This window comes from Durio zibethinus, chromosome 2 (genome assembly GCF_047325235.1).
Source record: "Durio zibethinus cultivar Kanyao isolate XHJ-2024 chromosome 2, ASM4732523v1, whole genome shotgun sequence".
NCBI classification, from domain to species: domain Eukaryota; kingdom Viridiplantae; phylum Streptophyta; class Magnoliopsida; order Malvales; family Malvaceae; genus Durio; species Durio zibethinus.
In genome coordinates this window covers 39,832,092-39,846,134 of record NC_143163.1, presented here as the reverse complement: position 1 = coordinate 39,846,134, position 14,043 = coordinate 39,832,092, and the positions used below count along the sequence as shown (strand labels likewise).

Below are 14,043 nucleotides of genomic sequence, written 5' to 3'. Positions count from 1 at the left end.
GCTAATGTATGTATGCCAATGAATGTTATGTAAGATGAGATGCAATTTAAAAGTTGAATTCTTAAGTATAATGAGGCCACCCCGACTCTCTAGCATCTAGGCAGAGCTTAAGTGCAACTGTTTATATTTAAGATTCCAATTTACTGGTATACTTTTTATTTATTAATCTTATTACTAATGCGAATTACGAAATCATGTGAAAAGACTTAACGAAGTAAAATTTTCTAAATACCCCATCATCTAGGTAGCATTCGGAAACAAATTGCTTCAAATGAAATTTTCACATGTATCTTTAGGATTTTTAGGATGTTTTGAGTAAGGGCTTGAGTAGAGGTTTTAAAAATTAAGGTTTCAAGATTTTGAAGATTCAGATTTTAAGGGTTTGGATTTAAGTTTTGAGGGTTTTAGGGTTTGGTTTTAAGGTATGAAAGGTTTAGGGTTTTGATTTTAGAGTTTGAAGACTTTAGGGTTTCAGTTTTAAAATTTTGGATTTTAAGATTTTGGATTTTAAGGGATTTTGGATTTTAAAGGTTTTAGAAACTTAAGATTTTGAAAATTAAAAATTAGTGTTTAAGGTTTCGTTTTTAAGAAAATATGAACATTTCTAAAAACCTCTAACATCCAGGTGAATTTTCGAAGCAAGTTCGATTTTAATGATTTTTGAAAATTAATTAAAAAGTTCTTATATATATTATTTTATTTTATTCATGAAAATTTATTAATAATAATTCTCCAACATTTAGCCGAAATTATTTCTTTAGAAAAATATTTTTTATTCCCTCCAATATCTAGGCAGAAAAAATAGTAAAAATTATTATTATTTTTAGCATTTTTAATATAATTTTTAATTATTACTTGTTTTCAATTTTATTATTATTAAAACAATTAAACATTTATTCTAACAAATTTAGAAATTTATCATGCAAGAATAAAAAAATTACTAAAAATAACAAAAATAATAATATAAAAAAATTTAGAAAATTCAAAAAAAAAATTTTTTTACTTGAATCGGATCGGTCAACGGTCCTGTCAACATTGGTCTGGATCGGTCTGATCGGTTCTGCGGTTCAATCAACGGTTCGGGCTAGCGATCTACGGTTCGATACTATTCAAATCGATTCAATTGGATCGGTCAGCAACTATTGGAAGAACGAATCCACGGGTCAGGTTACGCAGATCCTGAGTCAGATCCGAGTGAACGCACGGACCCTATTAGCCTAAAACGACGTCGTTTTACTCTTTAGTCTTTTATATATAATTGAAAAAAAAATTTGTTCATTCTTTATCTGTTTCAAAAAAAAAGAGGGAGAGCTATGGGAAGAGCTCCAGAGCTCTCTCGTCGTCCGATTGTCGAACCGTCGCGTAGGCCGCCGTTTGGGTCACCGTCGGTGGTCGCTGTCGGTGATCGAAAAATACCAAAATACTCCTAGAAGTGCTATTCAATGCGCTCTTCCTATATCTGACCTTTTTTTTTTGTTGAAAATAGCCCCGATCGGCATAGATCGGGGCTCAAAGTTTCTATTTCCCCCTTTTTCTTTTTCTTTTTTATTGTTTTGTTGAAACAAGACTGACGTGATTTTTTGCTTTTGCAGATAGCTTTGGGCTAGATTCCTCCCTGCGGTGAGGACTATGTTTGTCCCTTTTTTGTTTCTGTTTTTCTTTTTTTTTTTTGTGGTTGGTGTGGGTTCTGTTTGAGGTTGTTGAAGGAAGAGGTTTGGCATGGTGTTTGGGGTTGTTGAAGGAAGAGGTTTCGAGGATCTGTTCGAAGGTTTTATGAGAAGGGTATTTTTTTGTCTGAGAGTTTTCGAAAATGGGGGTCCGAAGGTTTTTTTTAGCGGGGGTCCGAGAAAGAAATCAAGTGAAAAAAGTTAGGGGTTTTTAAGGAGTTCAAAAGGGAACAGGTGGTGGCAAGGTGGCTGTAGGGTGGCTGTTTGGTCTGGTGGTTGAACAAGGGGTTGGTCGGGTAAAAGAGTGGACGGCTAGTGGGTAGTGGAGATGGGCTGTATGGTGGCTGGTCGGGGGTGGCAGCAACGTCGTACACCAGCCACCCTACTTTCTGTTTTCCTTTTTTTTTCCTGTTTTCTCTTTTTTTTCTTTTTTTAATAATTAATAATTATTTTTAAAATATATTTTATTATTATTATTATTATTATTATTATTATTATTATTAATTTTAATAGTAGATTCGAACAAAATTGATGTCTACACTCACTAGTTTATAGCTCTAGTAGTATTAATTATTTGGTTTTAAGTTTATATCCTCTTATAAAAAATGATGTCAATTTTATTCAAATTCATTAGACAATTTGATTTTTTATTCAAATAAGAATGTGGATGAGTATTAAATTTGAAAATAGAACCTTGATAAGTATGATTTTAAAATTTTTATCTAAAACACGTAATATAACATCCATCCTATACTTTATATATATATAGTAAATAAAATTTTTATTTAATAATATACATTTTATTTTAGTTTAATTAGATCTATTTTTTTATTTAAAAATATATTTATAAAAAATTATATAAATGTACAAAATAAAAATAAAAACTAAAAAATAATTTTTATTTTTTTAAAAGCCACGAGTACAAAAATTCCCCTTACTTATTAAATCACCACGATAATATGAATGGAGATAAATTTAAAATATTTGTTGTAAAATTAAGAAGATGGGCATGTTCTCAATATTAATAAAGGTTTCTTTTTTTTTTTAAATAAAATTTGGAAGAAATACAACTCTCTTGTAGTACAATATCATAAAGCTCATTATGAAATCCATCTAACCAGATAAGGTTTTCCTTTCTAGCTATGGCCATTTTGGCTGGCCTACGAGCCACCTCATTTGCTTCTCTATGCGCATGAGAGATTCTCCATTTAGTGAACCTAGATACCTTCATTTGGGTATCATCCACTCAATTTCCTATCATAGATAGGTTTAGTCTCATATTTTGTTTAAATTGTGAAGTTAACATAAGTGCATCACACTCCATGATCACTCTCTGCATTCTTAAGTTTCTTGCAAACTCTGTCGCTCTGGCCAACCCCATGCCTTCAATGACTTTTGGATCTCTGATGCCATTCACGCTTATGCAGAAAGCTCCTTTTACTATGCCAAATGGTTTCTTGCGATAGCTCCAATTCCTGTTCTATTCTCCTTTCTTTCAAAAACCCATCAAAATTAACTTTCAACCATTGCTCCATAGGTGCTTTCCATTTATCTATCATTCTTCACACTGTTGCCTTCTCCCTTTCTTAAGCTCTACTGTACTCTAGCAAGAACTGGTGTACAAATGTCACCGTGGCTTGGACCGTTCTGATTATATTACTCTTGAATTCACCATTCCTAGCTCCCGGTAATGCCTAGCACATCGTTACAAATCTGCCTAGCTCATCCTTATTTACTTCATTTGTTGCTCAAGCCAGCCATTGTCTAACATCTCTTTTCTGCCTATCCTGCTAATCTTTATTTGGGTATGCAAGCCTCTAGCTTTCCTTGGGACGTATGCAATCCTTTTTAGCACACATAGTTGTCTCGTTTTTCTCGTTGCATATCAGACATTGCGCATTCTCTATAGTTCTTTTCCTTTATAACGTTTCATGTACTGGTAAGATATCATTCCATATCCTTCATAAAAAGATTCTAATCTTGGTAGGTATTAACAGTCACCAGACATGCTTTCAGAACAGATTCATACCGCTATTGCTCGTGCCTCCATTATTCTCTTCTCCTTGGCCTGTATTCATTTCATTCGAGACTAGTCTATGATATCCATTCTTCACAAAGTAGACTACACCCTTAGTGTAGTGCCAAACCAAAACATCTTGTTGACCACTCAAGCCAATGGTATAGCTTTAATCTTTTTTAGCGTATCCTCATGGAACATATTATCCAGCTTTTCATCGTTCCACTGTATCCCATTTGCATATAACAAATCCTTTACCATTCCATCACCTGGTATGTGGTCTGTTTAACGAGTGGGACTAAAATTCCACACTATTGGGATCACTTATCATGCCAAATCTTGATTCTTTTCTCATTTCCCACAAGCCACCTCAAGCTAAGGTTCAGGACAGCAATTCCCTGCCAAATGCTTCTCCAAGTATAGGAAGGTGCTCTCTTAAATTCTACATCAAAAAAATTAATTCTAGGGAAATACCTGACTTTTAGCACATTGTGAACAAGTGAGCAAGGATTCTGCACGAGTCTCTATCTTAGTTTTGCAATAAAAGCCTTGTTGAACAAACTCATGTCTCTAAAGCCCATTTTACCCTCGTCTTTCCTTGTACATAGTTTCCTCCAACTCATCTAGTGGATTCTCCTTTTTTCCGTAAGTGCCGCCACCAAAACTTACTAATAATTATGTTGATCTCATGGCATAGGCTCTTCGGGAATAGAAAACAAGACATAGCATATTTGAACATAGATTGTAGAATCGCTTTGATAAACCCTTCTTTTCCTCTAGTTGATAGTCATCTGTGACTCTTATGTTTATTTTCCTATTCATTTTCTCCAAAACCTCCATCAAAGCCCTTTTCTTTCTTCTCTTAATGAACATAGGCAGCCCAAGATACGTATTCGGATTAGAAGTGGACTGGATCCCAAACAACCTCTTTGTCATTTCGATCGCACAAGCTGATTAGTCTATACTGGGTCATTTTCCTAGGACTACTAGCTTTGGGGATGAGGACAATATGGGTTTCATTAATACTATCCAGGCTACCAGTTCCATTCAAAAAATCTAAACAGAAATTAATAACTTCAGGTCCTACAATATGTCAAAATTTATGGTAAAATAATACATGAATACTGTCAGGTCCCAAAGTTTTGGTAGGATGAATCTGTTTGATCGCTTCTTGAATCTCATTGGTTGTGAACTTTGATAGGAGAGACCCATTCATCTTAGTGACACAATGAGTAATTAATCCTAGGAAATGAGATAGATCTGATGGTCCTTAAGACTTAAAAATATTTTAAAAGTATCTTACTGCTTGTTCAGCCACTTCATGTTCTCCTTCATGCCAAACCCCATTCTCATATTTTACTCTAGTCAATTTATTCACTCTTTTACATTGAGATGCCTATGCATGGAAGAATCATATATTTTTACCCCCATCCTTCAACCAATTAACCCGAGATTTCTATTTCCAAACTAATTCTTCTCGATCAAGCAAATCGTTAAGGCACCCTTTAAGCTTATTCACCTTGCTTAAATCAGCATCATCAATAGTCCTTTGATGCACCACTTGTTCACGTAACTCATGTATACATTGCTTTAAAATCTGGAATTTGTTGCATACCAATCATGAAGCTTGGCTAGGGTTTTATGCAGCTTACTTCTCAAATCTATGTAATCCTTATTAGTCCACTTTTTATCCACGATATCCATGCAATCGGATTTGATAAGCTACGCGACTTCAAAGTATTTTCTTCTCCTTGATGACCGGTTCCATCTATTTTGCTTAGCCTCTGTTCTGTCGATTAAATTTGGACAATGGTCCGAAGTAAAGCTGGTTAGGTGCCGTTCCATGAAATCGAGGAAACTATTCATTCAATCCTTATTCTTAACGATGGATCCAACTTTTCTTGAATCTTTTTCTCCATTATTCTGCCCTTGCACCATGTAAAATCCTATGTAACTCAAGTCATGGAGCTTGACATCTTCCAATACCTTTCAAAATGCCTCCATTTGTACTACTGGTCTCACTTATCCCAACTTTCTCCTTGTCCCATAAAATCTCGTTAAAATCCCCCATGCAAAGCCACGCCTGAAAATTTTGATGACTTAATCTTTTCAGCATATCTCATGCATTATGCCTACTATTGTCAATGGCATCCACCACCCCATGACCCCATATACTTAAGATAAGAAGAACTTCTCAGTGACATTTAACTTCCGCTCGCCATAGCATACTTAAATCCCACTCTTACCCACTACATCTACCGTAAACATTCCACTATATTGGCATGAGCTTCATAGCCTATCAATATTCCTTTGACACGATTTCTAATAGGAAAACTAGTTCGAGATGTTCTTTCTTTAGAATATTTTGAAAATCATGAACTACGCATAAGTTCCCAAGCCCAAGGCAGTTCCAGGCTAGAGACCTCATTGCATTCGGCAAGACTGGAAGCTAGTCACCGCCATTCCATCATGATAGTCCTGTCTCACCTCCTCCTCCTCCTTGTATTTGTTCCTTTTCAACATCCATATCTAGTACGCAGTCCATATTCTTCTTTTTCCCTATCTCAGTTTTTCCACTTGTTTGTATCCTTACTTCTGTTGCCAACCTATTTCATGTCAGTTTGGAGACTACCCTCTGTTCCTCCTTCTGGTCCCCATTATTGCGTACCTTTTCCTTGTTTCTTACCTTTTCGTTGTTTCGTGCACAAAGCGTGCACCCCGTGATTTGTTTCGTGCAAATTCCTTTGTGAATATTACTTTTCTTATCCGCTTGGAGTTGCTCTATTAATGCATTGTATATTCTTCTGTATAAGACCTAATCATCAGTTTGGTTGTCCACATTTAATCCATTATTCCCATGGTCTTGTTATTATAATTGTTTAGTTTAAACAATAAATGCTTAATTGTTTTACGTAATCATTAAAGTAGAGAATATCACTATGTTTAATATTTGTAATTTGTATGTTCGAGAGTTCTCTCCTCTCTCAAGTCTCAAGATGAGGGAAGCGGTGGAGAGAAAAAAAAGGAAGAAATTAATTACTTCTTCAATTGTCTTTGTATGTGCATATCATAATAATTATTATTGTTTATTATTCTTTCTGATTAACTTGTTTGGTGTTGTATTTTACTATTATTTGGAGAAATTAATTAACAAAATAGAAAGTATAGATTTAAAGAGAGAAAGACAAATGTAGAGAGATAAAAATATTAGAATTAGATTGATTTCAGAGCAAGCGGAAGACCAAAAGTAGAAATTAAGTTAGTGTGTGGAAAAGAGAGAAAGAGGGCATAACAGAAGCAGGTTTTGGGGCTATGCAGACAACAAAAAACACAAAAGCATTGTCCATTACCCATTGCCTTTGGTACGAGCTTTGATTTCGCTCCACTTTGTATGCTTTGTGCTACGTCTCTAATACTATATGCGTTTTCTTTTCTATTTTCTTTCCTTTTGCAATTCTGCTTCTGGATCCCTATGCTTCCTATTTGTTTTTTTTTTCCTTAATCCATTACTTACCAAAAATACTTATTTTCATCACTATCACAATTCGCATCAACAAATATATTATTTTATATTTAATTTGCACCATTCAACATCGATATTAACTTCATGTTTTAACTCAACTCTCCTAAAAGCAAGAGTGTCTTTAGTATGTACTAGCTCTAAATATTTATTTTGATTATGAGATCGCTAATGATATAAATACTTTTATTTATATATATGAGAAAGCCATTTTTAGAAACGCTACTCTAAATTATTAAATTCTTTTGTATTATTCATCTTTAAAATTGCTTCCTTAATTTCAGGCTTTCATTTTATTTCCATAAAAACAATATGTATTAACCCACCAATATTAGATAATTAATCAATTTCCATTTAATCTAGTATTCATTTTGACCAAATTCAATTTCACATATAAGTTTTACAATTTAAAAATAAATTTAAGACATTTAAAATATTCTTTTCCCACAGGTTTACATCTTTAGTAGTATTAATTAGTTGGTCTCAAGTTTATATCCTCTTATAAATAGGAATGTTAATTTTATTTAAATTCATTAGATAATTTGATTTTTTTTTTCTTTCAATCAAGATGTGGATAAGTATTAAATTTGAAGATAGAATCTGCATGAGTAAGATTTTAAAATTTTTATCTGAAATACATAATATAACACCCTGTACTTTGCATATATATATATATATATATATATATATATATATTGAGCAAATAAATTTTTATTTTATAATATAAATTTTTATTTTAGATTAGTTAGATCTAATATATTTTATTTTAAAAAAATATATTTATAAAAAAATATATAAATGTACAACATAAAAATAAAAGCCAAAAATAAAATTTGTTTTTCTAAGAGTTATGAGTACAGAAATTCCTCTTATTAAATCTCCATGATAATATGGATGGAGACGGATTTGAAATATTTGTTGCATAAATAAGAGAATGGGTATGTTCTCAATATTAATAAAGATTCTTCTAATTATACTGATGTGAATAATTCCAAGTCATAATAGATTAGGACATATTATTAGCATGAATGATCAGAACCGCACATGATTTGATTCCTAAATCTTGCATTCTTATCACATTGAGGTCAGAATTCTAGATCATTTATGCTCTCATTTTGCAAGCCAACACCAAAATTATATCCTACATCGTCACTACAAAATGTAACCTTGCACTGATGTAGAACGTCGGAGGGAAACAGAGATATCAGGAGAAGCTGAGGGAGTAGGAAAAGAACAGGACCAGTTGAAGAGAATTAACTGGGAAATGTCAACTCTTTATTCCCAAATAATAATATCTTAATAATCCAAAATCACTACAACTGAACTATCATAGGTATTTTATAAACTACTTCCTAATATCACACGTGATAAAAAGTATAAAAACAAACTAATTAGTATAAATAACTTAAATTTCCTAAAATGGCATAAACACTTGAAATAACAGAAGTGTGCTCAAAAACAAAAATAAAGCTAATTAAGTACCAGGAATTATATAACTGCTGCATTTGAATCTTCGTGGCTCTCATCCTATATGTTAGAATCTACTTTCTTGCACTAATACAAGCTTTATTGCATCAATTGTAGAACTTCAGGTAAAGTATCACCTTTTTCTAGTCTTTTTATCAATGCAGAAGGTGGAAATTGAAAAATAAAAAATAAAAAAGAAAGAAATAAGCTGCACTAAGTCCTCTCTATCAGAGTTGATGGAAATCATAAAACAGAAAAAGAAATTAATTTCATGATTACCACAAAAAGGTCATCAATTGTAATTCATCCAAATAGATTACTACCTCTTTTCATTGTGACCCCTCAAATTTCAAGTTCCCAGCATACTTGTCTTTCAACAGTATCTATCAATTCTCCCATTACCAGCCGAAAGTTTCTAAATACTCCACCATACTTGCCTTTCAACAGCATGCACCAATTCTCCCATTAGTAACCGAAAACTTATAAATACATACTCCCATTGCAACTTAAATGGCTTCCAATGATAAGCATCAAATTTCTATCCTTCCTCGGAATTTGGGGAAACTTGCTCCAACAAAGACAGCAAGGTGGACAATTGATAGGTTATATGAACTGATAGTATTCAATGAATTTAAAAAGTTTTTAAGAAAAGAAATGGCATAAAAGGAAGTTGGTGAAAACATGGGCATATCTTTCTTCTTGAACTCAAATGACCAGCAGGCAACAGCACATACAAGATGTCAATTCAAGACAGAATTCCTACTCATAACATGAAATTATATTAGAAAATGTCAACATTATCATGAATTATCATTTGCTGAAACAAGGTATTGAAGTCCATTACCCATTCTCTATCGTTACTATCTTCAAAGAATTTTTAGTTTACAACAGTATGAGGAATATAGAAATTTGGATGGAATTAAATAAGACCAAGAAATTACAAGAACCTGCAATATAGCATCTTTTGCGGAAGCAAGTATTACGCAAGCATCTTATAAACCAATTCATCTTCTTTACGAGACATTATAGGCATGCATTGAAATCATCTGATTCCATCTTTTTAACAAGGTCTTTTCAATCCACATTGCATCCAAACTTCAAAAGCATTGATAATCATAACATATCTTTAATGAACTCAAGGTTAAGTGTGTCTCTGATAATAAGAAACAACCCGAGGAGTATAACAAACATGATACCAGATGACATAATCCGCTGCTCCAATTCTAGAGGAAGCTTCCTTCCGCCTCTAGCTGCTTCTAAAAGTATCAGGGCCAGTGAACCCCCATCCAGAGCAGGTAAAGGGAGAAGGTTTATGACTGCAAGATTAAGATTTAGGAGAGCTGCAAACTCATAAAGCCCATCCACAGTTGACCTTGCAACTTCAGCACCAACAGCGATAATAGCTACAGGACCTGAAACTTTGCTAGCTGATTGTGAGAAATTCATAAAAGTCTGCTTCAAGCTATCCAAAACATTATATAAGAGACCCCCGAATTCTTTTCCAGCATAATTTAAGGCCTGAAGGATATTATTTGGTCTCAATTTAGTTATTCTCACATTTGGTGATAATTGAACTCCAATTTTTCCTGTTCCATCGAGATTTTCGTCTGGAGTGACCCCAATTTCAAAATCCTGCTTTCCCCTCTCAACCTTGAGGAACACATTTCTTTTAGGATTTTTCTTTATAATATCAACGACTTGAGAAACTACAAGAGGCCCAGTTTTTGGCAATTCAATACCATTAATAGCAAGGATGACATCACCGGGAAGAAGGCCATCCCTGGAAGCAGCTGAAAAGGTTCTAACCTCAGGAACAAGAACCCCGGAGAATGCCTCTTGCACTGGTAACCCAACTGTCAAGACTTGAGTGAATATTATTGCGTAGGCAAAAATGATATTGGCGACAACACCAGCCGAAATGACGACAACCCTATCTAAAATGGGTCTGTTCTTAAGCAAATTCTCATCGTCATCAGGAATATCACTGTCCGGATCATTATCAGGGAACCCCACAAATCCACCTAATGGGAAAGCTCTAACAGAATATTCTACATTGTTGGCATTGAACTTTGCTAAAATTGGACCAAAACCAACAGCAAATTTACTTACATGGATTCCCTGGAGAGAAGCAGCGAGGAAGTGACCGCTCTCATGAACAACAATGATGGCAGTCAAGACGCCAGCTGCTTCCAACACAGATTCAACACTCCCAAAATCAAATCCAGGAAGAGCACATGACCTGAAATCAACCCTTTTGGCAGGAGGATACAAAAACTTGGTCTTGCTTGAGGAGGAAGAAGAGTCAGAAAAAGACGAAGAACGAGATTTGAAGAGGTGGGTTCTGGACCTTAACGGGAAATCCAAGTAAGGTGACCTCGAATTGGATAATCTGTTAAGGAAATAAGAGGAGGAGGAAGAAGAAGGTGGACAAGCACAAGGAGAGAAGGTAATGACCATGGTTTCTTGGGCTCAAAGAAGAGTTGGGATTAAGTGAAGAAAATATCGTGTGGCAAAAAAGAGAAGCAGAGTAGAGTAGGATAATTCCTAGTTGTTGGGTTTGGGTCTGTGTGGAGGGGAAAGCCCCCACTTACTGAGCCTAAATGCCACCCTCTCGTTTTCCCAATGATGAATCACTATTGTTATTTTTATTGTTCCCGTTGCAGTTTTTTTTTTCTTTGCTTGCTTTTAAGATTTAATTATTTGATATTTAAATTTGTTATTTAAAATTTAAAATTTTACAGCCATTAAATACTAAAACTTTGCTTTGGTCCATTGGTTTATTAAATAAATGCCTTTTTAATAAGGAAATTATCAAATTTTAAATCTTAATTATTCATATTAAAACTTGGATGATTTTTTTTACAAACATAAAATAAATTATATCAGTCACATCAATATCTATTACTCTCAATCTTCTTTCGTCTTATTGAGTATTTTCAATTCAAATAAACATAAACTCATATACAATCATGCTCATATATCTATGTTGATTATTTTAGTTTTCTTTAGTCCATTTACAAATATACACACTTATAAAATGTGAATCTCTAATAATTTTTTTCTCATACATAAAATCTTACAACTCTCTTATATTTTTTTCTCATACATAACTCTGTAAAAACTTTACCTATTTATACAAATTTACCTATTAAAAATATTTTTTCTCTTAAAATTATTTTTCGTAAATCAAATTTGCTTATTAAGAATCTCTTTTCTCTAAAAATTCTTTTTTTACAAGTCTTTTTATCCATCAAGTAATATCTAGTCAATTCCAAACAAATCTATTATAAGATTTGAGTCATTATTTTCAACAATCTTCACATTGACTTAAATTACATCAAATAATCTGTCTTCATGCTAGACATATTTGGTTCTACTTATAATGAAAGTCTCACAATTATCTTCTCTTGTGTATCTTCACATTTCATGCAAGCCAATCTTTAATCCTCGAAATATGAACTCGAATTCTTTTTTTGAATCAAGCTCCTATGGGCTTACCTCTTTTCTTACCTCGAATCATGCTTTGATACAATTTATTAAGAATCACCACAGCTCTGATATCACTTGTTAGACAAAAAGTTTCAATCCAATCACATTAGCAGAAGCGAAATCAAACAATCAATCAATCATATAAGAGACAACAATTTAACATAGTTCGATCAACCGATCTGTGTTTACAGATGAAAAAAAAGATTCACTAGCTGTAAAGAATTACAAATATACAATAAATCATATTAGTTACATCAATATTCATAGATACTCTTAATCTTTTTTAGTCCTATTAAGTATTCTCAATCTAAATAAATACAAATCCATATACTCTCATGCATCCATATCTATTGGACCCTTTCAATTTCCTTTAATCCACTCACAAACATACACACCTATAAGATGTAGTCTATTCCATAAAACCTTATAATTTTTTTACATCTTTTTTGTGTACATAACCGTATAAAGATTTAACTTATTTATAAGTATACAAACTTGCTTATTAAAAATCTTTTTACTTTTAAAATTTTTTTTCTACAAATCAAACTTATTTATTAAGAATTTATTTTTTCTTAAAATTCTTCTTCTGTAAATTTTTTTATCCATAAAATAATATCTAACCAATCTCAAATAAATCAGTTATGAAATTTGAGTCACTGTTCTCAACAGCACCAACCCTAACTCCGATACCTATTCCAATTCCAACTCCAACTCCACCACCAACATTACTTACTCCTCGACTACCGTTTACCTCACCACCGGATCCTCTATTGCCACCACTTCCACCACCAGCACCATTAGCTCCACCTTTTATGCCTCCACCTGCTCCAAATCCACCTCCATGTCCAGAGCCTCAACCAACACCACTCCCACCTCCTCCTCCTCTTTCCTCGCCACCAACACCACCATTAGCTCCACCTCTTTATGCCCTCACTTGCTCCAAATCCACCTCCATGATCGGAGCCTCCACCTACACCACCCCTACCTTTTTCACCCCCTCCACCTCCAGCCGCACCACTAATTCCGCCACCTACACCACCTCCAACTCCAAAGCCCCCACCATGGCCTAAACCACTACCAACCCCACCTCCACCTCTTCCTCCTCCACCGCTACCACCTTTCCTGTAGCTCCACCACCCACACCACCACTAACTCCAAAACCTCCAACTTGGCCTGAACCATTCTCAACACCTCCACCTCCACCACCACCACTACCAAAACTCCTGCCACCCTGAACACTAACTCCTACTCCACCTCCTGCACCAAATCCCCCGCCATGACCTGAACCACCTCCACCCCCACCAAGGCCTCCACCTCCTCCAAGTCCAACACCTCTACCCTCACCAAAGCCTCCGCGTCCACCACCAAATGAAGGGCCATAACCACCAAAGTGGCCAGCACAATGCCTTCGACCCCATCGACAATCGTCACCTTGAAATCTAGCTTCGTCGAGCTTGTCTTCAGCAACAGCAATTGTGCTAATATGAAGCACAATGTAGAAAAAGAGGAGAATGAAAGCAAAGCATTTTGCAGAGATAGGCAAGGCCATTTTTGTTGTTGTTGTTTCTTAATTTCTTTCTTTTTGGTACGTCTGGTAGCTGATCAGATCCCCAGCTTGCTCTTGCTTGTTTAACAAGGGAGGTTATATATACATAAATATATATAGCGTTGATATTGATCCGCAGGCATTGCTATTAATTGGTATGCATCGGTGCATGTTTATGTTAATGTGACGCGTTGGAGGCGTTAGGGTAGTGGCGGTAACATTAAAAACTACCAAAGTCCACGAGGACGGACTACTTGCACTTGAATTTGGATATAATGCAGCAGGTTGCTTCTAGCCGATTGACCGATGATCGCCTCTGCATGCATATCCAATCGAT

The 14,043-nt window shown here is 34.5% G+C and overlaps 1 protein-coding gene and 1 pseudogene across 1 annotated transcript; both read right to left on the bottom strand.

The window, feature by feature from the left end:
* Positions 1–9,567: 9,567 nt before the first annotated feature.
* LOC111318433 (putative membrane metalloprotease ARASP2, chloroplastic) lies at positions 9,568–11,264 on the bottom strand. Its single transcript, XM_022921301.2, has one exon. It carries the CDS (start codon positions 11,126–11,128, stop codon positions 9,785–9,787), a length of 1,344 nt encoding a protein of 447 aa, XP_022777036.1. The 5' UTR covers positions 11,129–11,264; the 3' UTR covers positions 9,568–9,784.
* A 1,460-nt stretch (positions 11,265–12,724) lies between these two features.
* Positions 12,725–13,928, bottom strand: LOC111317770 (uncharacterized; annotated as a pseudogene).
* Positions 13,929–14,043: the final 115 nt, after the last annotated feature.

Excerpts from the sequence above, each read along its gene's own strand:
- LOC111318433 (XM_022921301.2), bottom strand. The coding sequence starts at position 11,128 with ATGGTCATTACCTTCTCTCCTTGTGCTTGTCCACCTTCTTCTTCCTCC.